A 27,430-nucleotide genomic window follows, 5' to 3' on the forward strand; every position below is an offset into this window, starting at 1 on the left:
CTTGGAGTTTTTTAGGCATGAGTCAGCTTTAGGATAGGCAGGTTTATAACTCGTACTTGACGGCTCATCGTCTAAACCACTGCAGTATAGACACTTTGTTTTCACTCCTCCATTTCTTGGCATAGGAGGAAAGATCATCCAGGAGGAACTATAGAACTGCCCTTCCTTTCTCTTGTTTCATCGAGAGCTTGGCTGACACCCTCCCCCCCAACACTAAATGCCACAAAGTCGTTTTTTCAGTGTCATGGGTCTCCAGCTATTTTTCTGGGGACGCAGGGCTCAGATGAAGTGATATACATAGCAGCGCATCTCAAGCCAGATCAAAGGTCTGCTTCCTGCCTTTCCCAGTAGCCAGGCAAATACTGCAGGAAGATTTGTGAACAAGGCACATATTCATATCCTGCTGTTAGCCTTCAGGATCTGGTGGTTAGGTACATGTGGAACTCCTTGCCACAGGATGTTGTGACGGCATCTGGCCTGGACGCCTTTAAAAGGGGATTGGACAAGTTTCTAGAGGGAAAATCCATTACAGGGTACAAGCCATGAGGTGTATGCGCAACCTCCTGATTTTAGAAATGGGCTATGTCAGATGCAAGGGAGGGCACCAGGATGAGGTCTCTTGTTATCTGGTGTGCTCCCTGGGGCATTTGGTGGGCCACTGTGAGATACAGGAAGCTGGACTAGATGGGCCTATGGCCTGATCCAGTGGGGCTGTTCTTATGTTCTTATGGCATCTCAAGGCACTTCCACATGGAGTGTTCAGGTAGGGTTCACATACCTGGTTCACTGTTTAGAGGGGCTCCCTGCAATGTTGCGATCCACTCATAGGTCTCTCTACTTGTCTCACGCTTATCTAATTGTGAGAAATGCAGAGCAAGCACTGCGCACTGTTGGAAGTGTGAATGTTACACCTTCTTTGTTTTGAGAGGTGCATGGCCAGATCCAACAGACCACAAAGTCTGCTGGGTCCCAAACGCACACTACTTTTTCTGGGTTGTGAAAGGAAACTGGCCATTCTCGTGACTGCAAATGAGAAGTGACTGAGTGGCTGGTGCTGCAGGAGTTTTGCTGGAGGTGCACATGGAGAACATGGAAGGCTGTACAGAAGGTTGCTGTATAATAATGTTATCAAAAAGGGCTGTTTTGTTTAGGGGAATTAGTATACTACCCTTTTTGGAACTTCAGGATCGCAGGCTGGATAACAAGACGGCGTAATGCAGATAAATTCCCTTTTTTGCTTAAGGAGGAGACTGAGAGAAAGATAACTTTATAATACAGATTAGATCTTTATTACAAAAGCACAGAGGAAAACACAATGCACACTTCTTGGTTCTAGTACTTGAAAAGTGTACCTAGCTTTATGGTGGTTGCATGTGACATGTATTTGGTGCATCCGAGGAAATTAGGAAAAGGGAAATTTGTAGGGAAGGATTTTAGGGGTCCCTGGTCTGCTAAACCCCGTTGCTAACTAAAGATAGGGAGAGAAGGGGAGAAATAGGTGGGAAAGAAAGAGGGGAAAGAGTTCCAGAACGCAAATAGTTACCTGTCCTGAGGAGCAGATGGATGGGGGGGGGAAGTCCTGGGAGGAGGACCTCTGCCTTGGAGGGGCAGCCAGAGAGAGAGAGAGAGAGCACATGGCAGCCTTCTCTTAAAAGGGTTTTTGCTGACCCAGAGCTGGGCTGGGTGCTGAGCTGGGGGAAAACTGCCACCCACCAGGGTGTTTGGGGTCAGGTTGTCCCTTATCAGCAAAATTCAATGTGTCTTAATGGTTGGCTTCCTAGCTAGGGGAACTTACACAATAAGCAGTGATTAAGTTAAACAATACAACAGAAGGAACACTTAAGCAACGATTTACTCTTTAGACTTTGTTGCCAGGAGTCTTCCTCCCATGCTGTGTGCATGGAGAGGTGGAGGTGGTGTAAACTTGTGACTTTACCTGAGTTTGGCCTGTGTGAGAAGTTTAAATGTGTTTGCATAAACAGTGATTGGATTAGGAGACACTTTTGCATAAAGTTCTTAAAACAAAAGGAGACACTTAAACAGTGATTGGGTTAAAACAATACAAGGAATGCAGTGACCACATGAAAGGGGGGTTGTGTAATCCATGAGTTTGTAGCTTGACCAGGTTTTTTGGGAAGTTTGGCCTGTGAGAAGTTTTACCTGTAACCAGATATAAAATCACAACTAAGGAAAAAGGGGGATTTTCACGTAATAGTAGGCCACAGATTTGTCTTTTTTTTTTTTTTTTAAATCAAAGTACCTGTAGCAGTTGTGAAAGATCAGGTATAATGGATTGCATCACTTATACCATGTCTTGTGTGAAGAAGTACTTTGATCTTTTGGGGGAAAAAGAAACACCTGCATTCTTACCTATTTTAGACCATATCCTCAAGAGCTTTTTGAAGAATGCATCCATTTTTCCCAATGATCTTTCTCTGTACCATTCATAAATTTATCAACTTCTTTCATGTTCCTCTCTTAGGGTTTTTCCCCCCTCTATACTGTACCAAAAAGTATCATCCAGGTGGCCCATCATTTACTTTCTGTCTTTGGGGGCAGTTCCTATCCCTGTAGTGTTCCAGTACCAAGCAGAGTCTAGGACACCATCTCTAGGTTCTGCTCAGTGCCCCTCTGAAAGGACCAGTTTACAGAGTGCTGAAAACTCCCAGGCTGGCAGGAACATCAGCACTGTTCCAAGGATCTTGCAGTACAGAGACAAGGTAAACAGGAAGCAACTGTTATAGAAGGGAATAGTGGCTTGGAGAAGGGGAGTTGCGGTGGAAAAGAGGCAGGCAGGAGAAAGCACCCCTCTTCATTCCCCAGTGACCTCTCCCTTTCAAATCACCCCTCCTGCAGAGGTTTTTTCTTAGAAGCTGCAGCTGTCAGGGTTTTGTTATAGCTCACTTGCATGTAAGGTATAAGGCTTTGAAAAACACAATGCAAATAAGATAACCCATTTTTAATCAGATGAACCATTGAACATGCACCCACCCACAAAACACAATGTGTACTTTCAAATTACAGAAAACATCTTCACGCATCTTGCCTGCCTACAACAGAAATAAGTCATGTGATAGAAGCAGGTGTTCAGATGAATGTTAGTTCAGTTAAGTCTTGGGCTCTCCAGAATAAAGAGGAAGAAAGGTTTGAGCCGGGACCATGCAATTAGGCTACACATAGCCTACATTCCACCCCAAAGGAATCAGGTTATGTACAAACTCAGAGGGACTAAGATGGCAAGTGGCTCAACTTTTCTTATTACTGTCTTCATAGAACTAAATCTGACGTTGGAAGAAGCATTCTCACACACATATATACTTCATCTATCAGGCAGACTTGCCTTCACCATCATCCCACTTGGTCTGTTCCCACTACAACTGATGGCCATAGAGTGGTGCCCTAAAACCAGTGCTTTTTTTGTTAAAATAAAAAAAAGGAAAAAAAAGGTGCAGGAACTCACTTGTTAATCTTTTATTTATTTATTTACCTCCCCACCTAAAAAAAAAGAACAAATATTCTTATGGGGATTTGAACCCCCAACCTCTGGCTCCACAGACCAGCACTTTAGCAATTGAGCCATAGGAGCTCTTGGACTCAAAATGTTTGGAACTAATACTTGAGGTGCTGATGGCCACCATCTTGGTTCAAGACCTTATATATTAGTTCTGAGCACTTTGACTACAGGAGCTCCTACAGCCCGATGGAGAGGGTGCTAGGCTATGGAACACAAGGTAAGAAATTTGAATCCTGCCTTCGCCAGCAGTGCAAAAAGCACTTTTGACTACAGGAGTTCCTATAGCCCAATTGAGAGAGTGCTGGGCTGTGAAGCACAGGGTCGGAGTTCCCTTGCATTGTCCCTTGCGTTCTACTACAAAAAAAAGCCCTGCCTAAAACAACTGTGCACACAATGGAGAGCGCAGCAGAGGGAAAATCTCGGCATCCTCCCCCCGAGGGACAATCTCGAGGATTTCATGGCTTCCTTCCCCCCTTCTTTACTGGTGAATAATAATACAATTGATAAACAAAAGATTTAATATAAAAAGAAATAAAGGGGAAGAAATGGCTACATGTGTATGTATGTGTGTGTAAAATCAATAAATGTACATACATTTATTGGTACAATTTCATGGCTGCCTGGCAGAGATACACTTTCCAGGATTTTACAAAGAAAGGACACTGGCAGTAAAACCAGTTTTCATTGCTGCCATATAGAATCAGAGTTGGAAGGGGCCTTCTGGGCCACCTAGTCCATTCTCCTGTTTGATGCAGGACATCCAAAGCTAGGGCATCCACAACAATTCAGCCTCTGCCTACAGACCTCCATTAAGAAAGATCCTACCTCAATTCCCTAGGTCAGGGGTCTCCAAACTTTTTGGCCAGAGGGCCGTATCAAATGTCTGGAATGGTTTTGAGGGCTGAAAAAAAATTTAAATATAAAATTTATATAAATAAATTAGAGATGAAACTTAGATGTGAGGATAAATGAATGAATGGGCTCATTCATTCAACCTCTCTGGCCCTTAGAACACCCTCCAGATGCAACCAGAGCATAGTTCCAGTCATGTTCGGCAAAGTGGGCCAGGGGCTTTCAGGGGACAAGGCTGGCCGTGGGCCGGATAGAGGCTCGCAGGCCACATCTGGCCCCTGGGCCAGGATTTGGAGACCCCTGTCCTAGGTAATCGAATCTATTGTTGAACTGCTCTGCCTCTTAAAAGGTTTCTCCTAGTGTTCAACTGAAATCTACCTTTCTTAGATCTAGCCCTTCTTTCTAGCGCAGGAAGGAACAAGTCTTTGCCATCTTCTGTGCAACAGCTCCTCGGGGATCTGACGAGTACAATCATGTTCCCTGCCTCAGTTTTTTCTTCTTCAGACTAAATGTACCCAGTTCCTAAACCAGAAGTGGAATTAAACCGGAAATGGAATTTCCAGTTTTGTTGTGCTCGCAACTTTTCACTGTTTAGAAGCCATGGGGAGCCCTGCAAGCACCCTGCGGGGCTTCCCACACTCCCTGGACCCTGGGAGCACTATGTTTTGTTAAAAAATAGCACCCCCTCCCCCCACAGGGGCGCGATCCTGGGGACTGCTTTGCTACTTTCCCCCTGCCCCGCCTCTTAAAGGGAACAGGGCATCGTTACAGGAGCTGGCGGGTCGTGACCCACCAGTTTGAGAACCACTGATTTATAGGATTGTAGGCCCTAATGAGAAGCCACAGCCAACAGCCCAGTAGGTCAAGGGAGCTGCCAGTCAAAAAAAGCTTGGGAACCCCTGCTTTAGGGAGTTAAAGCTATAAACTTAAGCCAAAGGTGATGACATCTGACAGCTCAGAGTTTGGACAGGATTCCAAGAAATCAAACAATAATTGCCTGCTGATTTTTTAAAAGCCAAGAAAGCATCATGAAAAAGTAATAAAACTGCAATTGGCAGAACCTGGCAGTATCTAATCTGCAACTATGCATCCTAAAATGGGGCCCAATCTTTGCCTCGCAACCATCAGAGACAGGTTAATTAGGACACTGCTGCTCAATAAGTGCAAGCAAGTGGTTGAATTAGCCAAGAATGCTCAAGAAGTTGGACGTGGGTTGCCTTAGACAGTAAACTAAGGCACAAAAAAGACACCTGCTATTATCTGACCTATCATCCCTGCTAATGAAGTTCTTCTGCATTTATGTGCTGAGGGGCGACTGTGGCTGAAGGGAGATGCTGTCAGTGTGCAGGAAGTCGGCTTAGCACAGATGCCCTGGAGACTTCGCGGTAAGCATTCCGCAGCAGCACATAAGGGAAGCACGTTTCCAGCATGTCGATGGTCAAGAAGGACGACTCCTTCTCAAGCTAAAAGAGACACAGAAGCGGACGTTAGGCAAGCAAAGTGAGTGCCTGGTTTGTACACGACATTGCCAGCTAGCATACAGGTCATGGAGACAGTTAGGGCGCAATCCTAACCAAGTTTCCAGCACTGGCATAGCTGCGCCAGTGGGGCATGTGCTGCATCCTGCAGTTGGTGGGCAGTCATGGAGGCCTCCTCAAGGTAGGGCAATGTTTGTTCCCTTACCTCGGAGCTGCATTGCCCTTATGTCAGTGCTGGAAAGTGGGTTAGGATTACGGCCTTAGTTACATATGAGAACAGAAGGAAGTTTGAAAGGGGGATTGTAGCTCATAGTGTGCATGCTTACTCCATTTTCGTCTCTGATAAACAAGCTTTGCAGGTTTCCCCCTAATTTTTTTTCAAAAACCTGCAAATCCTGTTTGACCTCAGAGGTGAGAGCAGAACAAAAATCTACATAATAGAAAGTGAAACCTGCAGTAAAACCATTTCAACTCTCTCAAAAGTGATTGTAAGTCATTTTTACAGTCAATACACTTCTACAATGCTGGGCTGTGAAATCTTTTCCAGAATCCTGGTTTCTATGATAATTCTACAGCCTTGGCTACAGCCAGTGTTGCTGATACACCTAGCTGGCACACCCAGGCAAGATGCAGAACACAGGTTCTGATACCGTGAAAGTGGTCAGAGAGGCATCGCTCCCCAAGGCGAACACATACATCTCCTTTGTCCCACTCTCACCCCCTTATATCAATCAAGATTTTTTAAGTTTCTGAAACAGTGCAAAACCTGAAGAAAATTGGAGTGAACTTCCACCATAAGCAGTGATTTCTCTTTCAAACTGCTTTCAGCTCTGAAAAAAAAAAAAAATGATCATCTATCTCCAGTCCCAGGAAGCTTCTTGACTTCTGTGCCAAGAATTCTGCATTCCAAAGAAGGCACGCAAGCATCCTGATTAGTTCTGCAAAATCATTCTCAATGTGCATGTTCTGTGTCAACCAATAGTCGAGCTGCTTTGAGTATTTGGAATGCTAAACCTCAGACCTTGTCATAAGAACATAAGAAGAGCCCTGCTGGATCAGGCCAAAGGCCCATCTAGTCCAGCTCCCTGTAGCTCACAGTGGCCCACCAAATGCTTCAGGGAGCACACAAGACAAGACACAACCTGTGTCATAAGAACATAAGAACAGCCCCCTGGATCAGGCCATAGGCCCATCTAGTCCAGCTTCCTGTATCTCACAGCGGCCCACCAAATGCCCCAGGGAGCACACCAGATAACAAGAGACCTCATCCTGGTGCCCTCCCCTACATCTGGCATTCTGACTTAACCCATTCCTAAAATCAGGAGGTTGCGCATACACATCATGGCTTGTACCCCATAATGGATTTTTCCTCCAGAAACTTGTCCAATCCCCTTTTAAAGGCGTCTAGGCTAGACGCCAGCACCACATCCTGTGGCAAGGAGTTCCACAGACTGACCACACGCTGAGTAAAGAAATGTTTTCTTTTGTCTGTCCTAACCCGCCCAACACTCAATTGTAGTGGATGTCCCCTGGTTCTGGTATTATGTGAGAGTGTAAAGAGCATCTCCCTATCCACTCTGTCCATCCCCTGCATAATTTTGTATGTCTCAATCATGTCCCCCCTCAGGCGTCTCTTTTCTAGGCTGAAGAGGCCCAAACGCCGTAGCCTTTCCTCATAAGGAAGGTGCCCCAGCCCCGTAATCATCTTAGTCGCTCTCTTTTGCACCTTTTCCATTTCCACTATGTCTTTTTTGAGATGCGGCGACCAGAACTGGAAACAATACTCCAAGTGTGGCCTTACCATATAAAAAAATTTTTTTTCCTGTTTTCCTTTCTCCCTGACCCCTCCCCCCCACCCAAAAACAAATACAGTTAGGGAGATACTTGCCAAAATTAGCCAACTGCAAGATACATTTGTCAGTAACAAAACAAGGCACCTGCGGCAGAGAATGAGGCATGTGCAAGAGAGAGAATGTCTGGAGTGAGGAGTGCTGACAGGAGAGAGGCCTTGTAACAGGCCTAATGCAAAGGTCCCAGCCAAAGTGGAGGGAGCCACCTATTTTACAAACCAAAACAACGTTTTTCCAAAGCGTTTGCATGTGCAGTCACCCTGTCCCGTTGGGTCAGAGGGGCGTGTACTGGTTGTTGACAGCCCGGAGGCGACCCCTGCCTTGCGCATCCATCTCATAGTCATTGTCCCACTGGCGTGTGCTGGGTGGTGCTGCCAAGTTGCTGCTGCGCCACCGGCCACTGGCTAGCTCTTCTGGAGGGGGCACCAGGTGGAATATCTGCTCCACCGAGGAGCTGCGGCGAAGGTCATTGGCTGGGAGCCAGGGGCAGCTGGAGGGCGTCAGCTGGACAAGGCTGAACTCGGGGCTGCAGCGGTGGACCGGTGGGGAGAGTGGAACTGGGCTGCTGGAACCTGCTTGCGTCCGTGGGACGACCACCATATAGCTGGACAGCCACACATCAAAGGCTGTGCCACACTCCAGTGCCCTCCCCTGCATCTGGCAATATGAGGTAGTCTACCTCGAAAACCAGGAGCTTGCACATACCTACCATGACTTGTAACCCATGATGAATTTTTCCTCCAGAAATTTGTCCAAACCCCTCTTAAAGGCATCTAGGCAAGATGCCATCACTATTTCCTGTGGCAATGAGTTCCACAGACTAATTACATGCTGGGTAAAAAACACAGGAAATGGAAATGGAGGAAATGGTAAAATGACCTGTTATAAAGAGGAAATTGGGCATCGACATCCTTTCTCACACTGGGATAAAGTAAAAAAGGGAAACGGGAACTTGGCTGCTCTCATAGAACATTCCATCTAACCTCTCACCATAAGGCAGGACACCTTATACTTAAATCTTCCCCAGATGAGGTAGCAACTGTTACCCTGCACATGCCCAATCTTGTCTGATCTTGGAAGCTAAGCAGGGTCAGGCCTGGTTAGTACTTGGATGGGAGACTGCCTGGGAATACTGGATGCTGTAGGCTTATACCATAGCCTTTCGAGATTGAAGGTTGCCAACCATAGAGGCCTGCTGGGTCTTTTCTTGAAGATTTCCAGTGAGAAGATATAAGGAGAGCCATGTAAGATCCATCAAGTCCAACGTCCTGCTCCCCTCAGTGGCTGTTCAGATGCCTCTGGGAATTCTACAAGCAGGATGTGAAGGCAAGCCCCCCCCCCACACACACACAGTGGGATTCAACATAATACCACCTCTAACACAGAGGTTCAATGCAGCCAGCAATAGACTTCTCCTCTATGCATTTGCCTAATTGCCTTTTAAAGGCATCTACAAGAGAGAGAATCCATGACTTCCCAAGACTTCCCAAGATTGCAGGTTGCACAGTGGTCTGTGGAATAAAGTTCCCCTGCTTGAGTAGATCAGAGAAATGCAGCTTACTGAAATTTTGATCCAAGAAGAACTGTGAGATCAGCACACCACCAGCCTGCTGGCTACTCGTGTTCTCTCTATTAAGAGGAGCCAGTACTAAAGGCATTAGAGTCCACTGAAGGTGGTCTGGAGAGCAGCCACTCAACCCCTCCAACCGGGGTAGCGAGGAGTGCATGCCATGCCGGCTCATTCACACGCTCCAGATTGAAACATTTGCATTTAAATTGCTTTGCGGCAAAAGCTGCTCGCCCAGTGAATATCAATTCCAGGCGGGAATCCAGGCCCTCCCCAGAGTTGCTGTCTCCTCCCATCAGTGGAAGAATCAATAACCATCTCCTACTGCCACAGGAGCGCCTAATGGAGATGCATCACCCATGGTGCTCTGTGACCTGATACGTCTTGGTCACAAGACACTTGCCTTGAGGGCAGCAGCCCCCTCCCAGACTATAAAGCAAGTAGCAAGCAGTCCTGAAACCACTAAGAGAGAATGGCGATCCCCCCCCTTTAACCCACAGCTCCCTTCCCTGTAGGCTTCCCCAGGAAGGGGCTATCAGCACAGCCAATCTGTGCCTCCCCCAAAGGCCTTTGTGCAAGTTAAATGTTGGCCCTTCTCAGTCCCCTTCCTAAGATCCCAGAGCAACACCAGTCACTTGTTTGAGTCACATGAGCACTCTGTTCTGCTGGTATATTAATAGTGCACATATGCAACCCTGGTCCACCTCCTCCCGCATCCCAGCCTGTGAAGCTGCTTCCACTTGTCCCTCTCTTCTCTCCATGGAGGCTGGCCTTCCAGTGTCCAGCAGGGAACAGTTACTCACGTCCATCCATATATCTAAGACTTGGGTCCACAGGATTCCTAATGTACAGCATGGTCTTTCCCAGTATCCCCCCAAATTATGAGGCTATCCACCTTTCCTCTGGTATTTCTGACCAGCAGATTTTAATTTGATATGTTGTGCAAGGAGAAGGAGATGGAGCAAAACAACTATAATGAGGAGGAAAGGGAACCTCAGGAGTGCCATACAACACATCCACTCATGAGACGGGTATATGTATATGTCCAGACTACAGAGCCATGGGCTGGGAATTTAGAGAGTGGGAGTCCAGGATACATACTGTGGGTCCCTGCTTGGGTGTTTTTCATCTCTTTCTCCCTAAATCTCCCTTGTATCACTGCTGTCTGATGGAGCGGTTGTGTCCTTAAATCACAAGTCTGCCCTGTCTGATTCCTTTTCTCCAAAGTCCCCATTTGTGCACCCGGATGATTCCCTGCAGCCCAGTAAAATAGCTTTGGTAAAGAAAACACTCATCTTCCAATCCTTCATGGCAAACCAGGGGGAAAACAGACTAATATAAAGAGAGAGCTCACAGCACATGTCCTCAGTAATCCCTCCATAAAGGTGGTAACCCAACATTGGCTCTGTTGTCAGTCTTGCCCCTCCTCTGTGCTCCAAAAGAACACTGCCTTTGACATTAAAAGAAAAATGTTGGATGTTCATGCATTTATTTGCTGAAATTTTTTAAAACCAGGGACGCCTTAATAAAGCACAAGACTGCTCCAGGGATGCTATGCTGGTATTCTCTGGCATCAGTGGGATCCAGGCAACCCTCACATATTTAGTTTTGGCTCCAAACATGCAGAACTTCCCCCCCCCCCCCCAGCATTCTGTATTGGAGAGGAACAGCTACATTTGGGCTGAATGCAGTGAAGTTGCTTCCACAGGGGCTCCACTTCTCTAAAAATGTGACATCTACCATCACCACCAGTTCTGGCCTGAAATCCACAGAAACAAACAGCCCAGGGCAATCCCAGGGATTGCCAAACTGGGATCAGGTCCAAATTTTACACACTCAGGACTATTTCATTCATCAACACCACTTGGGGTGTACAAGAAATTTGTTTTTGTTTCAGTTAATCAGTTGTTTTCATTATTAAGTACTTCATTATTCACTCAAGAAAATCGCATTCATTTGTTACCGTTCATTATTATTTCACGTGTTTTTGTAGCTCCCATTTGTTTTCATTCCCCATTCCCCATAGACTCTTATGGAGAGAAGCCATTCTATTAGCTTTTATGGGGCATTTAATGATCTTGTACCCTGGAAAATGGCTGCTGGGGGGCAAAAGCCTTCCCACACAGGGGAACCTCCTGCCCCAAGGGTTCTGTCTGGAGGGTGGGCTTTTGCTCCTCCACAGCAGTTGTTTTCTAAGGAGCAGGGTATTTCAGTCCCCCCTAAACCCAATGTGCTCAAAAGAAATAATAAATGAATAACCCAATTTAAAGCTCTAGTAGTTTATGTTGGAACCAATGGAAAATGAACCAAATGAGCTCTATACAGCTCATTCTTTCCAGAACGAATGCACAATCCCTATCACATGCAATAAGCAAATCTATAAGGAAACAGCATGAGACCTACACATAGATCACTGCATACAGTGGCTGCATATACTGTACATGTATTTTGCAGAAACAGGGGTCATTAAACAAGCCGAAAGATTCTGTTGCTACAGATGTGTTGGTCTATATATCTTGCTTAAATGATTCAGCTCAATCCGTTTCATGGACCTATAACTTATTCTCAGAATTCATGACAAGCAGTAAAATCCTAGGCATGTCTACTCAGAAGTCAGTCCCATTATGTTGAATGGAACTTATGCCCAGGAAAACGTGTACAGGATTGCAGCCTTTAATTGCAAGCTTTAGACACAGTGGGATCATTCAACAAAAATGTACGAAAGATCACCCCATGTAAAGATCTACACACGGGCTGCACATTGGTTCCTAGCCAGAGAGCATCCAACTAGAGCAGGGGTGTCCAAAGTTTTTGGCAGGAGGGCCACATCAACTCTCTGACACTACGTCGGGGCGGGGGGGGGGGAAGAATTAATTTACATTTAAAATTTGAATAAATTTACATAAGTTTACATAAATGAATAGATTAAAGATGAATTTATATGAATGAATGAAGGTCTTGCAATAGCTCAAAGCCTATAAAAGGCCTTGCACAAAGCAAGGCTGGCCTTTCCTTTGCTGCTGCTACTGCATCACAGACATGAAACAGCAAGCAGTGGAAGGAGCCCTCATCCCACAGCTCACGCAAGAGGTCAAACAGTTGCCCTCACACTGAGAGCAGTTGCGTTGGGCCACTTCGGGCTCCAACAAATCTCCGGAGGGCCAGAGGCTCAATGGAGACTGGGGGCTCCCTGAGGGCCGCATTGAGAGGCTTCGAGGGCCGCAAGTGGCCCCGGGCCGGGGTTTGGGCACCCCTGAACTAGAGCATGCTGCAAGTCCTGGCACCACTGAAGAGGCACTTTCTCAGGTGCCACCCTCTTTACCTCAGAGATCAGAGGTGCCCAGAAATGTCCTTAATACTGGGGCATAAGAGTATAGAAAGAGCCCTGCCTGGATCAGGCCAAGGGCGTGTCTAGTCCAGCTTCCTGTATCTTACAGTGACCTACCAGATGTCTCTGGAAGCACATAAGGCAACAAGATACCTGCTGCTTCCCTTGCATCTGGCATTCAGAGGCCGGCTAAAACCTGGAGGTTGCATATAGTAATCATGACTTGTAACCCATGATGGGTTTTTCCTTCATAAATCTGTCCAATCCCCTTCTAAAGGCATCTAAGCCAAGTGCCATCACAACATCCTCTGGCAAGAGTTCCACAGATTAATTACACACTGCGTCAAGAAATATTCCCTTTCGTCTGTTCTAACTCTCCCACCAGTCAGTTTTAATGGATGTTCTCTGGAACTGGTATTCTGCGAGGGGAAAAAAAAAAACTTCCCTCTATCCACCCTATGCATAATTTTATATGTCTCAATAATATCCCCCCTCAGGCACCTTCTTTCTAGACTGAAGCATTGCAGCCTTTCCCCATAAGGGCATGTTTGTTCAGGAGCAGGGTTCTTTCAGATAACCAAGTTCCAAGCCAGATGGGATTTTAAAGGTACATACCAGCACTCTGAACAGACCTGTAGCCGATGCGTTTCAATGTAAGTAAGTGTAAAGTCATGCACATTGGAGCAAAGAATCAAAACTTTACATATAGCCTAATGGGTTCTGGTTTTGACCTTTAAAGCCCTATACTGCTCTGGGCCAGGGTATCTTAGGGACCGCCTACTTCCGTACAATCCGGCTCGCCCTCTCAGGTCATCAGAGAAGGCCTTTTTACAAGTGCCGCCACCCAAGGAGGTCCGGGGGGGCGGCTGCAAGAAATAGGGCCTTCTCGGTAGTGGCACCAACATTATGGAACTCCCTTCCCCTTGACTTGAGAATGGCTCCCTCTCTTGAGAGTTTCCGGCGAGGCCTGAAGACACTGCTGTTTACACAAGCCTTCTGATTCTTTGGCCTATTTAACATTTTTTACACTTTTTGTAGTTTTTACAGGTCTGATTCCTCTGTAACTTGCTCTTTTGTACTCTTTTTATTCTGTCTTTTAATCTGATTACTGTTTTTTAAGGTTGCTGTTAATGTGTTTTTAATGTTTTTATCTGCTATTTGTTTTAATTTATGTTTTAAATGTGTTTTTATATGTTGTTAGCCGCCCTGGGTCCCTTTTAGGGAGAAGGGCGGGATATAAATAAAGTTTATTATTATTATTATTATTCTGAGCTATCTGTGACAGATCAGGAGAGAGATCTTGGGGCCCTTGTGGACAGCTCGATGAAAGTGTCGACCCAATGCGCAACGGCAGTGAAGAAGGCTAATTCCATGCTTGGGATCATTAGGAAAGGCATTGAGAATAAGACAGCTAATAACCACCACAACAACTAATACAGTGGTGCCTCGCAAGACGAAATTAATTCATTCCGAGAGTCGTTTCGTATTGTGAAATTTTCATCTTGCGAATCGTGATTTAAAACAAACCAAAAAAAAAAGGAAAAAAATTCGTCTTGCGAAGCAAGGCCATAGAAAAATTCATCTTGCGAGTCACCAAAAAAATCACAAAACGCTTTCGTCTTGCAAGTTTATCATTGCGCGAGGCATTCGTCTTGCGAGGCATCACTGTATTAGTTATGCCATTGTACAAATCGATATTTAGGCCACACCTGGAGTATTGCGTCCAGTTCTAGTTGCCACATCTCAAAAAGGATATAGTGGAGATGGAAAAGGTGCAGAAGAGAGCAACAAAAATTATTACTGGGCTGGGGCACCTCCCTTATGAGGAAAAGCTACAGCGTTTGGGCCTCTTCATTCTAGAAAAGAGGCGCCTGAGGGGGAAAATAATTGAGATATACAAAATCATGCAGGGGATGGACAGAGTGGATAGAGAGATGCTCTTTTCCCTCTCGCATAACACCAGAACCGGGGGACATCCACGAAAGCTGAGTGTTGGGAGAGTTATTACAGATAGAAGAAAATATTTATTTACCCAGTGTGCAATTAGTTTGTGGAACTCTTTGCCACAAGAAGTAGTTATGGCATCTTGCCTAGATGCCTTTAAGAGGGGATTGGACAAATTTCTGGAGCAGAAGTTCATTACGGGTTACAAGTCATAGTAAGAAGCTGGACTAGATGGGCCTTTGGCCTGATCCAGTGGGGCTCTTCTTATGTTCAAACAGCTGTTTAAGAACTGGTGTGATGTATTCTGACTGAATGGTCCTAGTCAACAGCACAGAAGCTGCATTTTGGACTACCTGAAGTTTTTGAGAAGTCTTCAAAGGCAGTTCCACGTTCTACATAAGCGATACCAGGACAGGATTCAGTCTATGTGCTCCAGCCTAGTTCTGGCCAAAGGTAGGAGTAACTGGGAGACTACCCTGGAAGCCTCTTAACCACAACAAAACCCTGATCCCTATAAAAGCTTCTCATTCAGGTTTGTTTGCTGGGAAGACCCTGTTCCTCGCTACAAGTTTGCCTCATGCCTACCTGACAGAAACCCAAGCTACCAAAGTCCTTTCTGTGTAGGGATGTTGTAATGTGTGAAGTGATCTCCATGTATTTCAAATGCAATGCAGAGAAAAGACCAATTCCAAGCTCCTATCATCTTAGGACACTCACCAAGTGCATGAGCAATGAGATGGACTCCCTGTTTTTGGCTTTCATCCTGTCAACTTCTTGCCCCAGCTGCAGCAGGCTCACAGAAGCCAGCTGTATGTGTGAGAGAGAAAGAGAGAGAGAGAGAGCAGAGCTCAGTCAATTTAAGGATCAACAACAGTGAGAATTAACTGATGTTTTCATTACAGATTGAAAAAAAACCCAGTGGTTAATCAGAAAAATCAGAGCCCTGAATGGAGAGACTGGACTGTAAAAAGCCACCTTGTTCGAGAAAAGGAACACACAGTCCCAAGAAAAAAATCTTTGTATCCTCGGAATCAAACCACAGGTGACATAGTTGCATTTACCCCCCTGTTTTTTTTTGGGGGGGGGGGGAGCAGCTGTGGAAGGCTGCTATCTCAAGAGCAGAAAATCAGCAGTCAAACTCACAAACCTAAGAGGATCCAAGCAGTTGCCTCCTTCACAGTTGTGGCAAAAATAATTGAAATGGTTTTCTGTTTGAACGAATAGCACATTAAAAAAAGAAAAAGAAAACAGCACCACCTTGCTCCTTTATTGCATGCTAAAGAGAAACTGTCAGCTTTACTTCAAAAACCTCTAAAAAGCACCCATTCTTTCAGCAACATAAAAATGGAATTAGATCGGTTAAAAGCCTAAGGAATCTTCAATTGGTTGGCAGAAGGTGTGCTTCTAACTCCACATCTTTTGCAATAGGAACATTCCTTTCAATGAAGGACCACCACCCTCGTTCTGGCAGGTCTGCAATGCCTTTAACGGATACATGGCCAGGCAGAAATTCAACAGGTCACATGTTCCATCACTGTATTTCATGCTGCAGAAAAGCTGTGCTTGATGAACGTCCATCTGTTGGGAACAAAGGGCAGCAACACCACTTCCTAGGTGCCAGCCTAGTGACCTTGCAACACACCAGGCGGACTGCCCCTGCATTGAGTTATGCAGGAACATTTCACCAGGCGAAGTGCTGGCAGGAATGTGAACTGCCATTGCTTCTAATCAACAGATACATCACACTGATTCTCATAGGCCAGAAATAAGAAAGTGATCATGCTTAGTGGTGCCTCTATCCATCACTCACAGCCAGCGGGACTGACTTGTCTCTGCGCCTGCCATGGGATGACACAGTTGTGTGCGATAAGTGAGCAGCCTGAAATATTAGCAGGGAGAAAACTATCTGGAGAAGGGGGATTGTAAGGCCTTGAGTTTTGTCTCTGATTGAGCAGATGGGCAGTTAAAGTTCATGCAGAACCCAGCAATAAATTACCATCAGATCCAATCTGCTATCGAACTGTTCCTGGGAGCACTGTGTATGTTGTCTGGCAGCTTTTGAATATCCTAAGTAGATAATCTTGTCACACCTGTGAATTCTCTGTCCACTTGTTTGCTGAGCAGCAGTCTAAACTTTGGGTGCTCTCAGACCCTAGCCCAGCCATTTTCAACCACTGTGCCGTGGCACACTGGTAAGCTGTGAATGGTCCCCAAATGTGCCGCGGGAATCTGGGAGAGGGTCATTTATCAATAGGACCATTAGGGGATGTGAGCCCCCATTGACAGCACAGAGTGCCTTGTCAATTGTCGAAAAGCTGATGGTGTGCCTTCACCATTTTAGTGCCTTGCCAGTATGCCGCAAGATGAAAAAGGTCGAAAATCACTGCTCTAGCCAGTGGGAGGCAGAGTTTTGAGAGTGGAATGCACCATCTTTTCCTTCCAAGGACCAGCTTCTTTTCTTACATTGCAGCAGAGGGAAGCAGGGTCTAAGTCTTATCTGCTGCCTTACTACTCTTACCCAAGTAGGTTGCTGAGCAAGTCAAAAGAAATAAGAAGAGTGACTCCTTCCAAGCTTAACTTCCTCTCCTAGTTGGATACAAATCAGCTTCCTTGCTGGTCCCTAGTTCATTTAAGTCGCCCTAGCTCCAAATAAACATTGTCACCCATTGTCATTTAGACACTCTGGTTCCTAATAAACAGGGCACTGAAGATGCCTGCACATCTTCTGTGCTCCCATCACCACGCATACGATGCTTTTGGTCATAAAAGGTATGCTCCTAAGCATTTGTGCAGGAGGCATGCCTTGGAATCTTAGGCTGCAGTCCTATACACACTTACCTGGGAGTAAGTCCCATTGAAATAAATGAGACTTACTTCTGAGTAGACATGCATAGGACTGTGCTGTTAGACTCACTATGACAAACACGTAAATAATGCTCCCTGGCTCCAGGAAAGCCAGTGGGCGAGTCACATACATATCACTTGGAGAAGATCGGGTGCTTCGCTCACCATCAGAAATTCCTTGAGGTGGGTCTCAATGTTTTTGTTGTAGATGGTGAATAGGGCAGCCGACACTTGGATAATGGCTTTGGCTAGGCAGTGGATGTTATTGCTGTAGCCTAGAAAGAGAGAGAGAGACTCAGACTGAAAACCCATGCAGAGGCTCACATGGCAGTAAACACCATGAACCCAAAGGAACTTACTTCTGTGTAAACACATATATGTTCCATATATCGTTTCCAAATAATGTTAAAACATTTCCAAATACAGTAATTTCAACACGTGTGATTCCCAACCAAGGAACACAGAAAACCATAAATCTACAAAGGAATCAGGTGTTGAAACTGAAGTGCCTGATAGCCAGCATCTCCCAAAATCTGGACCTGGAGACTGGTACCTGCGTTGCTGACTCCTACACAGGTAAGCATGAGCCTTGGCACCCTGTGTTGCCTGAAAGGAAGGCAGCATACAAGGAGGAACAGACCCACAAGGCCTCTCCCTCAGTTCCATTTCTTGATTATCCGTGAAGGAATATTGGGAAACTTGCTTTGATAGAGCAAAATATTCTGGTTATGCTGGTTGGCAACCTTCAGTCTCGAAAGACTATGGTATAAGCCTACAGCACCTGGTATTCCCAGGTGGTCTCCCATCCAAGTACTAACCAGGCTTGACCCTGCTTAGCTTCCAAGATCAGACGAGACCAGGCATGTGCAGCACTAAGCAAAAGGAGGTGCTATGTCAGAAGCTACAGTCCCCTGTAGCCACAATGAGTAAAGTCTGCAACAAATTTCTGTTTTTAAGAGCTGGTATGTGGACATGAGTGAGGGGATCAGCAGAGGAGCTTTGGAGAACGAGCAGAAAGCCTGCAGCTTGTTTCTTACCGTCTACATCAGTGGTGTAAACTGAGGCAGGGTCAGTGGCCAGGAGTGGCAGAGACACAGCCACAAAGACCAGTAGCAGACAGGCTGTCTTGTAGTCCTCCTCCAAGAAAGAGTTGTCTATCAGGGAGGCAAAAAGGTTGATATACAGCAAGAGATTTCAGTAATAAGCCTGATTTACACTGTCAGTTCCTCTCCCTAGCTTGGCTGCTCAAAAGACTCACTCAAAAAACAGAAAAAAATATAGTGGGGGGGGGGGGAAGAGTTTTTAAGAAGCAGTAGCGGCTGCGACAGGCCAATAAATTATCTGATGGATGGAGCCGGTGAGCTGAACAGAGCTGACACTGCTCAGCTCCGCTTGAATCAACATGTGGGATGTGGAAAAAAACAGATAGGGAAAAAAGCTCACCACTGGTATGTGAGGGGCAGCTGGCCCTCTGGCAATACCTGCTGCAGGGGAGACTGCTCCCTAGACCTCAGAATGAGAGGCAGGTATCTCCCATGAGGCATGGGCTTGTTGCATACAAAGAAAGTGTCAAACCACCACCACCACCACCCCCCCATCTCTAGATGAGTTTGGCGAGTGTCAGATTAAGGCTGCTCTTTGTTTGGACCTCACTCCTGTGGCATGAAGCCGCAGAAAAAGGCAATGCAGCTGATGAAGCTGGAAACGACAAGTACCTGGGCTGAGTGAGTGGGGCCACAGATCTAGACCCTCCCAAGGCAATCAAAAAGGAGAAGGCAGAACCTTCAGGAGGCTGGTTAGGTTTACCCTTACCAAAAGCAGGTCCTGCAGCATGTAAGCAGTAGCACAAGCAGGGAAACTGATGTGCACCTGCTTGGTTGATAGATCTTGAGAAGCCTCCTACCCTGGCTAAAAGCTAGACTCCTGGTGGCAGCTATTAGAAATTCCAAAAAACAGGGAGGGGAGACGACAGACAGCAGAAGTCATGAGCAATACAAGCCTGGAGGTGGATGAGAATGAATGATCACAATTAATATGGCAGCCTCAAATCCCTGTGATCTCACGCCTTTGTGTCAGTTAACCAGAGGGATTAAGTTACTGCGCTTTTGCTTTGCTTCGATGCCAAGAAGGAACGTAGCAGCCGGGGAAAAGTGACAAATTGTACCTATTGAAACAAGAATTATATGGAATGGGGCCAGATGTAGAAATCCTTCAGAGACCCAGAAATGAACAAGAATCTCTAGGAGGCAGGGATGTTAGGCTGTTGCAGGAACCTGGCATGACTGCAAGTACAAGGAAGACAACCATAAAACCTGCCACCAATGCGGCCAAAGCAAGGCTATGACCGGCTATGCTCTACTACTTTTAGGATCCAGGCAGCTGCCCCAGTTGAAGGTAGCAGATAAGGCAGCCCTTGTGCTTAGATTCAGGTCCTTCTCCATTTCCCCCTGCTTCAGGTCAGCTGCTATGTGCAAAAGATCTGTCATTCCATTCCTTTGCCATGGGATTTTTTCAGAGCCACAGGTGATTGTGGCTCCTTAACTCAGCACTGATCAAATGAGTTAGATTTTCCATGACTCTTGTCTATGTCATGGGAAGAAAGAAATAAGAATAGACAGCTGTCCATAGGTAGCTGAGCCAGCCCAGAAAGGGAGTCAGCTTCTCTAGGAGAAGGACAAATTCCCAGACAATTTTAGTTGTCACGGTGACCTAGTGCCTGGGTTCACTTGAGGTCTCTACAGGGCAACCTCACACTGATACCATGTGCTGTAACTATGTGGACTTCAGGACCATGTTTGGAAAGGGAAATTGGCGCCTGCAGAATGCTTCTCAGCCCTGGAGCTGTTAAATACACAAGTGTCCCCAGGTAAGGTGGCGGCATGCATCTAGTTCTCTGGTGAGTGTGACTGTAAGCAGGGAGCATGGAGTGTGCAAGAATGACTGTGTACACACTCAGAACCAAAGCCTGCTGCCACCAACGGAAAAAGACGCAAAAGCAAAATGCAGGCAAACTGGCATTTTTAGCTAAAGCTTAAGAGTGGGCCTCTTTAACACAAACAAACCAGTGACAGCATCCAAGCAGTGACAGCTCCTGGAGACAGAGTTAAATATTTATTATTGCTGAGATGATGCACAGCCTGGCATGATTCTCTGAACAATTCATCTCAAAGTGGAGCTCTCAGTGCTAGCTGCCTTCTGGAGTCTCTAGTGTTCCATTACAGGTTACAAGCCATGATGTGTATGTGCAACCTCCTGATTTTAGAAATGGGCTATGTCAGAATGTCAGATGCAAGGGAGGGCACCAGAACGAGGTCTCTTGTTCTCTGGTGTGCTCCCTGGGGCATTTGGTGGGCCACTGTGAGATACAGGAAGCTGGACTAGATGGGCCTATGGCCTGATCCAGTGGGGATGTTCTTATGTTTCATATGTTAGTGTAGATGATCTAGGAAGGTGCCTTGCAGTCCAGTCGTAACAAGATAGGCCAGAGAAAGGGTAGCTGTCTTACCTTTTTGTAGGTTGGAAAGGGCAGCCACCAGGGCTGGGTCTATGTCACAAGGGGCCCCGGCAGCCGTGGCAAGCTCAAAGATACTCAAAGTGACCTAAAGGAAAGAAAGAAAGGAAGATACAGAAAAGCTGCTGGTCTTTTGCTCTAGTCTGCTTCATACCTGTTGCATTACCCTGCAGTGCAATGGCCTGGCACTGATCCATACAGGGAAGAAGATAAGGTGGCAAAATTGTGGACTGAGCCACTTCTGCCTTCAGGCAGGGGATACTGTTTTTGAATGCTCTCCCATATTAAAAACAAAACAAAAAACACACACAGAACTAAGCACACCAGGGGATTTTGTTCTGCCCCAGCCCTCTCCTTGCTGTGCTGCTTTTTTGCATGCAGGGAGCTTTTTATATAGGGAAACATCCACAGGGCGATGTCCTGACTTGCAGGAGGTGCCTCTTGGTATGCTGGGTCAAGATCAGATTGCATGTAAAACGGTGCAGGAGTGTGCATGTGTAAGATGATGAAAGAGCTAGGATTGGGGTTCCAACAGCTGCCACCAGTCCCAGAGAGAGGGATGAGGGCCATCGCAGAAGAAAGAGGAGAAACAGAGGCTCTAAGCAGAATGTAAGGAGGCTGGAGGGGGTAGTCATAATGATCTATCCTGCAGGCCTTCTACAAAGACCCACAGAAATACACCCAAGCCAAACCGAAGCCAAAGTCTTTTGATCTCTCACACCAAGGCAGAGTGAAGTTGCTGACACTTTAGGCTAACAAAGAAAAACACTGAAAGGAAATGGGAATGTCTGCGCTACCTCCCCCTTCCTGTGCCAGAATCTTTCTGACAGCTTTTTGCCCATATCACATGTTCCTGGATCTCAGCAGCTAGAAGGCTCCCTCCTGTTCCTGATCCCTGGCAGCAGAGATGTAAGTCAGGAGAACTAACACTTCATTACAGGAGATGAAAGATAGGCAACAAGGCTTGGGTCTTTGGTTTTGCCATGATTGCCTAAAGCACCCTGCCTGGAATTTTAACACGCTTTTCTGAAATGCCCACTACTCGCTTTATCTATTCCCATCACTCACTGTTAACTCTCTGATCTCTCTCCTTTTTCCTGTCACTCAATAAATATAGTTCATAAGCCCATTTAGCAAGTACTACGACACCTCTCTGTTCTGTACTGTGCTGTCGGCACTAAATATTGAACATTACAGGTTAGGAGGAAGCAAATTAGCTGGTCATATTCTAAGTAGTGACAGGACCACTGCATCCATAAGAACAGCCCCACTGGATCAGGCCACAGGCCCATCTAGTCCAGCTTCCTGTATCTCACAGCTGTGTCCCAGTCAAATGCATCACGGTAATGGACATTTCCATTAGTTCTTTTTACATCTCGGATATTTGTATCCCATTATATTTATATTAGATTTACATTTTTTAATTTTAAAACACAAAGGTAGGGTTAGAATAAGAGGCTTAGGATATATAACATGGGGATGCAAATGATCAGGACGCACAAAACCACAGATGCGACTGTCCAGGGACACATTTGACCTGGATACAATTGTCCAGGATGCAAATACCCTAGTATTATTCTAAGCACCTGTGAAGAATCCAAAGTGAAATCCTAAACTCTGGGGAAAAAGGTGTGTCTCAGTTAATGCAACTGCTAGGTTGCTATTACTCTCTGTGTAGTGGGATAACTGCAACCTCTCTCCTCTGCTGTTCACAATTGTAGCAAAGAAGCCTACACAGCATATGATTTGCACAAATCCCATCTCCCTTTTCTTTGAGGCCAAATTGCATTCCCCCCCCCCCCCAAAAAAAAAGGTCCTCCATGTACATAAACGATCACTTGGAGAATCCACTTCACAGGTTATATGGAGGCCAGAGGGGTTGGAGCTCAAGGGTAAAGCAGGGGTTTTGCATGCAGAATGTCCCAAGTTCAGTTCCTGACATCTTCACAGTGTTGGGAATAGCCCTTTTCTGTCTGAAACACTGGATTGCACAGAATGGTGTGGACCAGCAGTCTAACACAGTACATATGAAGGCCCCTCCTCCATCATGCCAAGAAGGCTCGGCTATGTGTATGGATAGGGATCATGGAGCCCTATGCGTATGGATAGGGAGCATGGATCCACCATGCTTTTCAGTTATTTCCAGGAGAGAGGACAAGAGCCGGAAGGGAAGGCAGCAGGGGAATTGACTGAATCTGAAAGTCTTCTGTATGTTTCATGTAAGCTGGCACAGAAGGCAGTCAGAGGCTAGAGTAAGTTTTAAACATTTATAGTTGTTAAAAGCAGACAGGACCAGCTACTGCTGCCGCAAACCCACTCTCATGCACTACCCAAAGCATTTCTCTGAAACACACATCCTGCCTTGACTGAAGAGGCTGTGAATGACAGAGAATCTGCCCCCCTTCTTGGGAAGTCTGTGCCAATTAATCATCCTCGCAGTTAAACACTGCAACTTATTTCTAAATATTTTTCCAACTCTTGGCTGTTGCTTCACATTCTGTCTTCTCCAACAAGAGCAAGACTACAGAGATCTGTAGCAAGTGACATGGTGGTGTCCTGATGAGGCCTAAAAGCAAGTGAGTGAGGTCCATCCCCTCCATCACCTTGGAAGCAAATTAAAAGACAACAGTATCCTACAAGCAGGGCACAGGAATATGTGGTCCACTGAGCCCTTCTGGTCATGCTCTGTCCATGGAAGAGGAAACTATCTCATTACAGCTGCAGTCAGAGATACGCACATACTCAATGCATAAAAACATAAAATAAAATTCTGTACCAATAGTTTTCAAATTATGCATATATTCATGTATGCATTTCAGGACTAAACCACAAAAGTGGTTTCTTTTCAAAGGAAGTTTCTAGTCCTCAAGGATGTGGAAACGGGCTTGAAAGTGAGTGAGCAATGGTGCTGGGGGAAATCTCAAAAGCCAGAGTGCTCTGTGTGTGTATATGTGTGCATGTTTAATTTGCATAATTTAAGCAGAAATCTTAACATTTTTGGTGCATTTTAAGCTGTGTAGTATACTCGTACAAACATGGCAAAGTAAAAAGCCATGTTTTTACTCAAATGACACACACACAGTCACATATCTATCATTTGAGTAAAGACATGGCACACATAGAACATAACTTCTGTCCAAGTTAGTTTGCAGATCACCAAGGGAGTTTTGAGAAAAATTCCCGCTTCAGCAAACTTAGTTGGTCCTTCCCAAAAGAGATGTTATATTCCTAGACTGCATGCCTCTTAAAACTGTAGTTGCAAAGGAAAAGCAAGCCTTGCTCAGGTTAGGCATTTCTCCACCATCCATTCACTGTACTGGTGGTCTTGTAAATAGGGAAGAAAAAAGGAACAAATACAGCTGCTTTATATGGGCAATTTTGTGAATCTGTAGGCTTTGCCAGTTGCCTTCTCTTGATTGGAGTGTTGGACCTGGATCCAAGAGAGAAGGGCTCAAGACCCAGTTCTGCTGTACAGCCTTGTGCAAGTCATTACCTCTATCAGCCATAGGTCCTTGCCTATGAAAGGCTCATCGAACAGTGCAATCCTATGCTTATTCATTCAGCATGATCGAGTTATATGGCATATACAAGTTGAGTTTCATTATTTGCGAGGGATCCATTCCCAGAACTCAGGTGGATGGCAAAAATCGCACTAAAGCAAATCCATTTAAAAAACAATGTCCTTTTGCTAGGTGTTGTAAAACAGAGTCATTAAGCAGAGAATCCATCAATCAGTCTCTCTCCAGGCACTTCACTCCAAGTCAGCAACCCCTCCCTTCACCCAGAGCAAGTGATTTTCAGGTGTTCAGGGGGAAGGGAGGGGTTGCTTGCCTAAGTGCTGGAGAGAGAATGGTTGATAATAATAATAATAACTAGGTATTTATATACCGCCTTTCTGGTCATCGGATTACTCCTCTGACTTTATTCAAGGCGGTTTACATAGGCAGGCTTTTCTAAATCCCTCAAGGGGATTTTTACAATCATAGAGGTTCTCTCTTTCAAGAACTGACAACATTTCTTAATGGATCTTCCTGGTTTGGTCTCACTTCTGGCCTCCAGTTCTCCCATGCAGGCTGACAAGCAGCTCCATCTCTCACATGGAGGGCAGCCAAGACGCTTCTTGCTCACACCAAGAGCAGGTGGAATCACTCAGCTGGGCTTGTCAGCTGCTTCAAGGTCTGGCCATTCTCAGCCGTTCAGGGAGCTGCCGGTGTCCTCGAACTGGCAACCTTCTGATGTTATCTACGGGCTAATGGAGGCTCTACCCTCTAGCCCAGACCTCCTGCCCAGATTGTCCTCTCTTGCATTAACTATTCTTAAAGAACTGTTTTCCTCTAATTTAAAGGGCCCTTCTCATCGAGTTGTGTTAGAAAAATCTGTGGAATCTGTGGATAATTAGGTTATACCTGTAATTGCTTGCATGACGCTCTCTACAACAGTAAGAAAAGCAGTTTTTTAAACTGTGATTTTAAAGGATATGCATTTTTCCCCTTCTCCAGGGATCAGCACATTCCTTCTCATTTGCAGTGGCCATTTGTGTTGAGTCAAATCCATGTATTAAAAAATCTGTGTATAACAAGCTTGAACCTGTACTCCCAAAAAGTGCATACAGGACAGCCATTTAAATGATCTTCCTTGCAAGTTTATTTAGGAGTGTGAGAGCAATAAGAACTTGAAGTCCTTTGTGCATTTAAAATGCTGGATACATGAATAAAAAAGCAGAGAATCACAGTGAAGAGAACTGGCAGGGAGGATTGGTGTCTTAGGTATGAGTGAGGGGCTAACTCCCCTGCTGCCCCCTGACTTTCTCTTTAGCTTTGTCAGGGTGCTGCCCCTCCCAAAGCATAAGCCTTCGCTCCCATGGATGGTGCTGAAGAACTGAGATGACTGTGTGCAACACCGCCACCTAGTGGCACCTTTCTAATGACACAAGGATCAGGCAAGAGGGACTACCAGAGATGCACCACCAGCTTTTAGAGCTCTGCGGGACATGGCCCTTTTCATTGGTGCAACAGTTGAGACTCTGCTGCCATTCCTCTTTTGTTACACAGAGCTGTGGAGAAGCAAGGGAGAAAAGGAAGGAAGATTAGAAGTAGCTTACTCATCAAAGGAAAAAGAAGCCTGCAGCACCAGCTCTGTCCGCATCCCTGGGGAGATGCTGCTTTGAAAGAACCCCAGAGAAGAGGTGATGTCCACAAGCAGTTGAAAGGTGACTGTGGCAGCAGAGCTGCAGGAAAACCGAGCCGTGCTACATGTAGCTATGCAAAAAGGGCAGTGGGTCTTTGCCTGTGCAATGGCACTCAGCCAGCTAGTCTACCTGGGGTACCGGCAACCGCAAGATCAGCAAGAAAATAAGACTCCTGAAAAGTTCACCTGACGCTGCAATGCCAAGGTTAATATCATGGTGTCAAAGAAATGGATCATTGCCAATAACATACATGCACACCTAGCATGGAGTGGCATAGTGGTTGCCAAGTAGTACCTTCTAAATTTAGGCAGCTACAGCCTATATTTGTCAGTAAGTGCAGAACGGCAAGCTCAAAACCCTCTCCTGAGAATTCAGTACCCAGTAGGTTCTGGGCTGCACACAAAATGCGGGCACACAGATTGTGCAACCAAAATGAGACATCCTTGCATGTTCTGTGGAATCTCATCCAGGGTCTGGAGAGGAAGGAATAACTTGCACCAGTGGGAATAATATCCCACTTATCCACCTTGTAAGGTGGGGTAGAAATAAAAATAAATAACGGCAAAGAGCACTGGGGCAGGGGATCAAGATCAGGAAAGCTCTGCATTGTCCTAGCCTAGACACATATAGTCAAACACTTTCTTTCTGAAATGAGAAGGTTTATTCTCATTTCCAGCTTGGCAACCCTCTGAGGCCTGGAAGCCTCTGTGTACGCATAGTACAGTATCTGCATCCCGAAAGCCCAGCTGCTTAGGGAAAAGGTACTCTTCCCCCTAACATTTCTCCACCAGCTACAGAGGTTGAGCCCAGACATTGGAAGGCACGTTTTTTCTATGTGTCACATTTAAGGTGCGTCCCAGAGTAAAACCCTTGGAAGCCGCATAACCATGGTGGTTCATGTACTTTCTGGGGTGTTTGAGAATGACCAAATATGCAGGATCATTCTGTGTTCTTCCTTCACCAGCTGTTATCCCACTCCTTCATCTTTGCCAGCCAGTATTCCTCCCCCCCCTCACAAATCAACCCAGAACCTGTTGAGGATCCCAACTTTGGGGCTTTGCAGATTGTGCCTGGGTCAAAATTGCCTTCTTATCCCCTTCTTTGTCTCTATCACTTTCTGTCTCAGTGTGTGATTAAGAGAAAGTGAAAGTGAGTCAATTTTAATCTTTACAATTTATTTTACCAACCCTTTGCAAACATTCACTTTCCTCTAATATTATTCTTTGGGCCCTGCAGTGGCCCACATGTGCAATATAATAACCTTGGAAACACTTGTTCTTCCCACTCTCCCACATAGAGATGGAGTGCATAGCTAGACACTTGCTCTGCAGCAATAAAGAAGGCCTCGCATTCG

At 45.8% G+C, this 27,430-nt stretch overlaps 1 protein-coding gene across 1 annotated transcript in view; it reads right to left on the reverse strand.

Moving 5' to 3' along the window:
- Window positions 1-1,311: 1,311 nt before the first annotated feature.
- NCKAP1L (NCK associated protein 1 like) overlaps window positions 1,312-27,430 on the reverse strand; it is a 73,659-nt gene continuing 47,540 nt past the window's right edge. Inside the window, exons 27-31 of the mRNA XM_066616166.1 lie at window positions 20,883-20,976; window positions 18,415-18,531; window positions 17,543-17,652; window positions 15,251-15,340; window positions 1,312-5,829 (exon numbers count right to left, since the gene is read on the reverse strand). Coding sequence (XP_066472263.1) covers window positions 5,704-5,829; window positions 15,251-15,340; window positions 17,543-17,652; window positions 18,415-18,531; window positions 20,883-20,976 — 537 coding nt within the window. The 3' untranslated portion in view covers window positions 1,312-5,703. The remainder of the gene's footprint in view (window positions 5,830-15,250; window positions 15,341-17,542; window positions 17,653-18,414; window positions 18,532-20,882; window positions 20,977-27,430) is intronic.

Source organism: Tiliqua scincoides, chromosome 2 (assembly GCF_035046505.1).
Source record: "Tiliqua scincoides isolate rTilSci1 chromosome 2, rTilSci1.hap2, whole genome shotgun sequence".
Taxonomy (NCBI): domain Eukaryota; kingdom Metazoa; phylum Chordata; class Lepidosauria; order Squamata; family Scincidae; genus Tiliqua; species Tiliqua scincoides.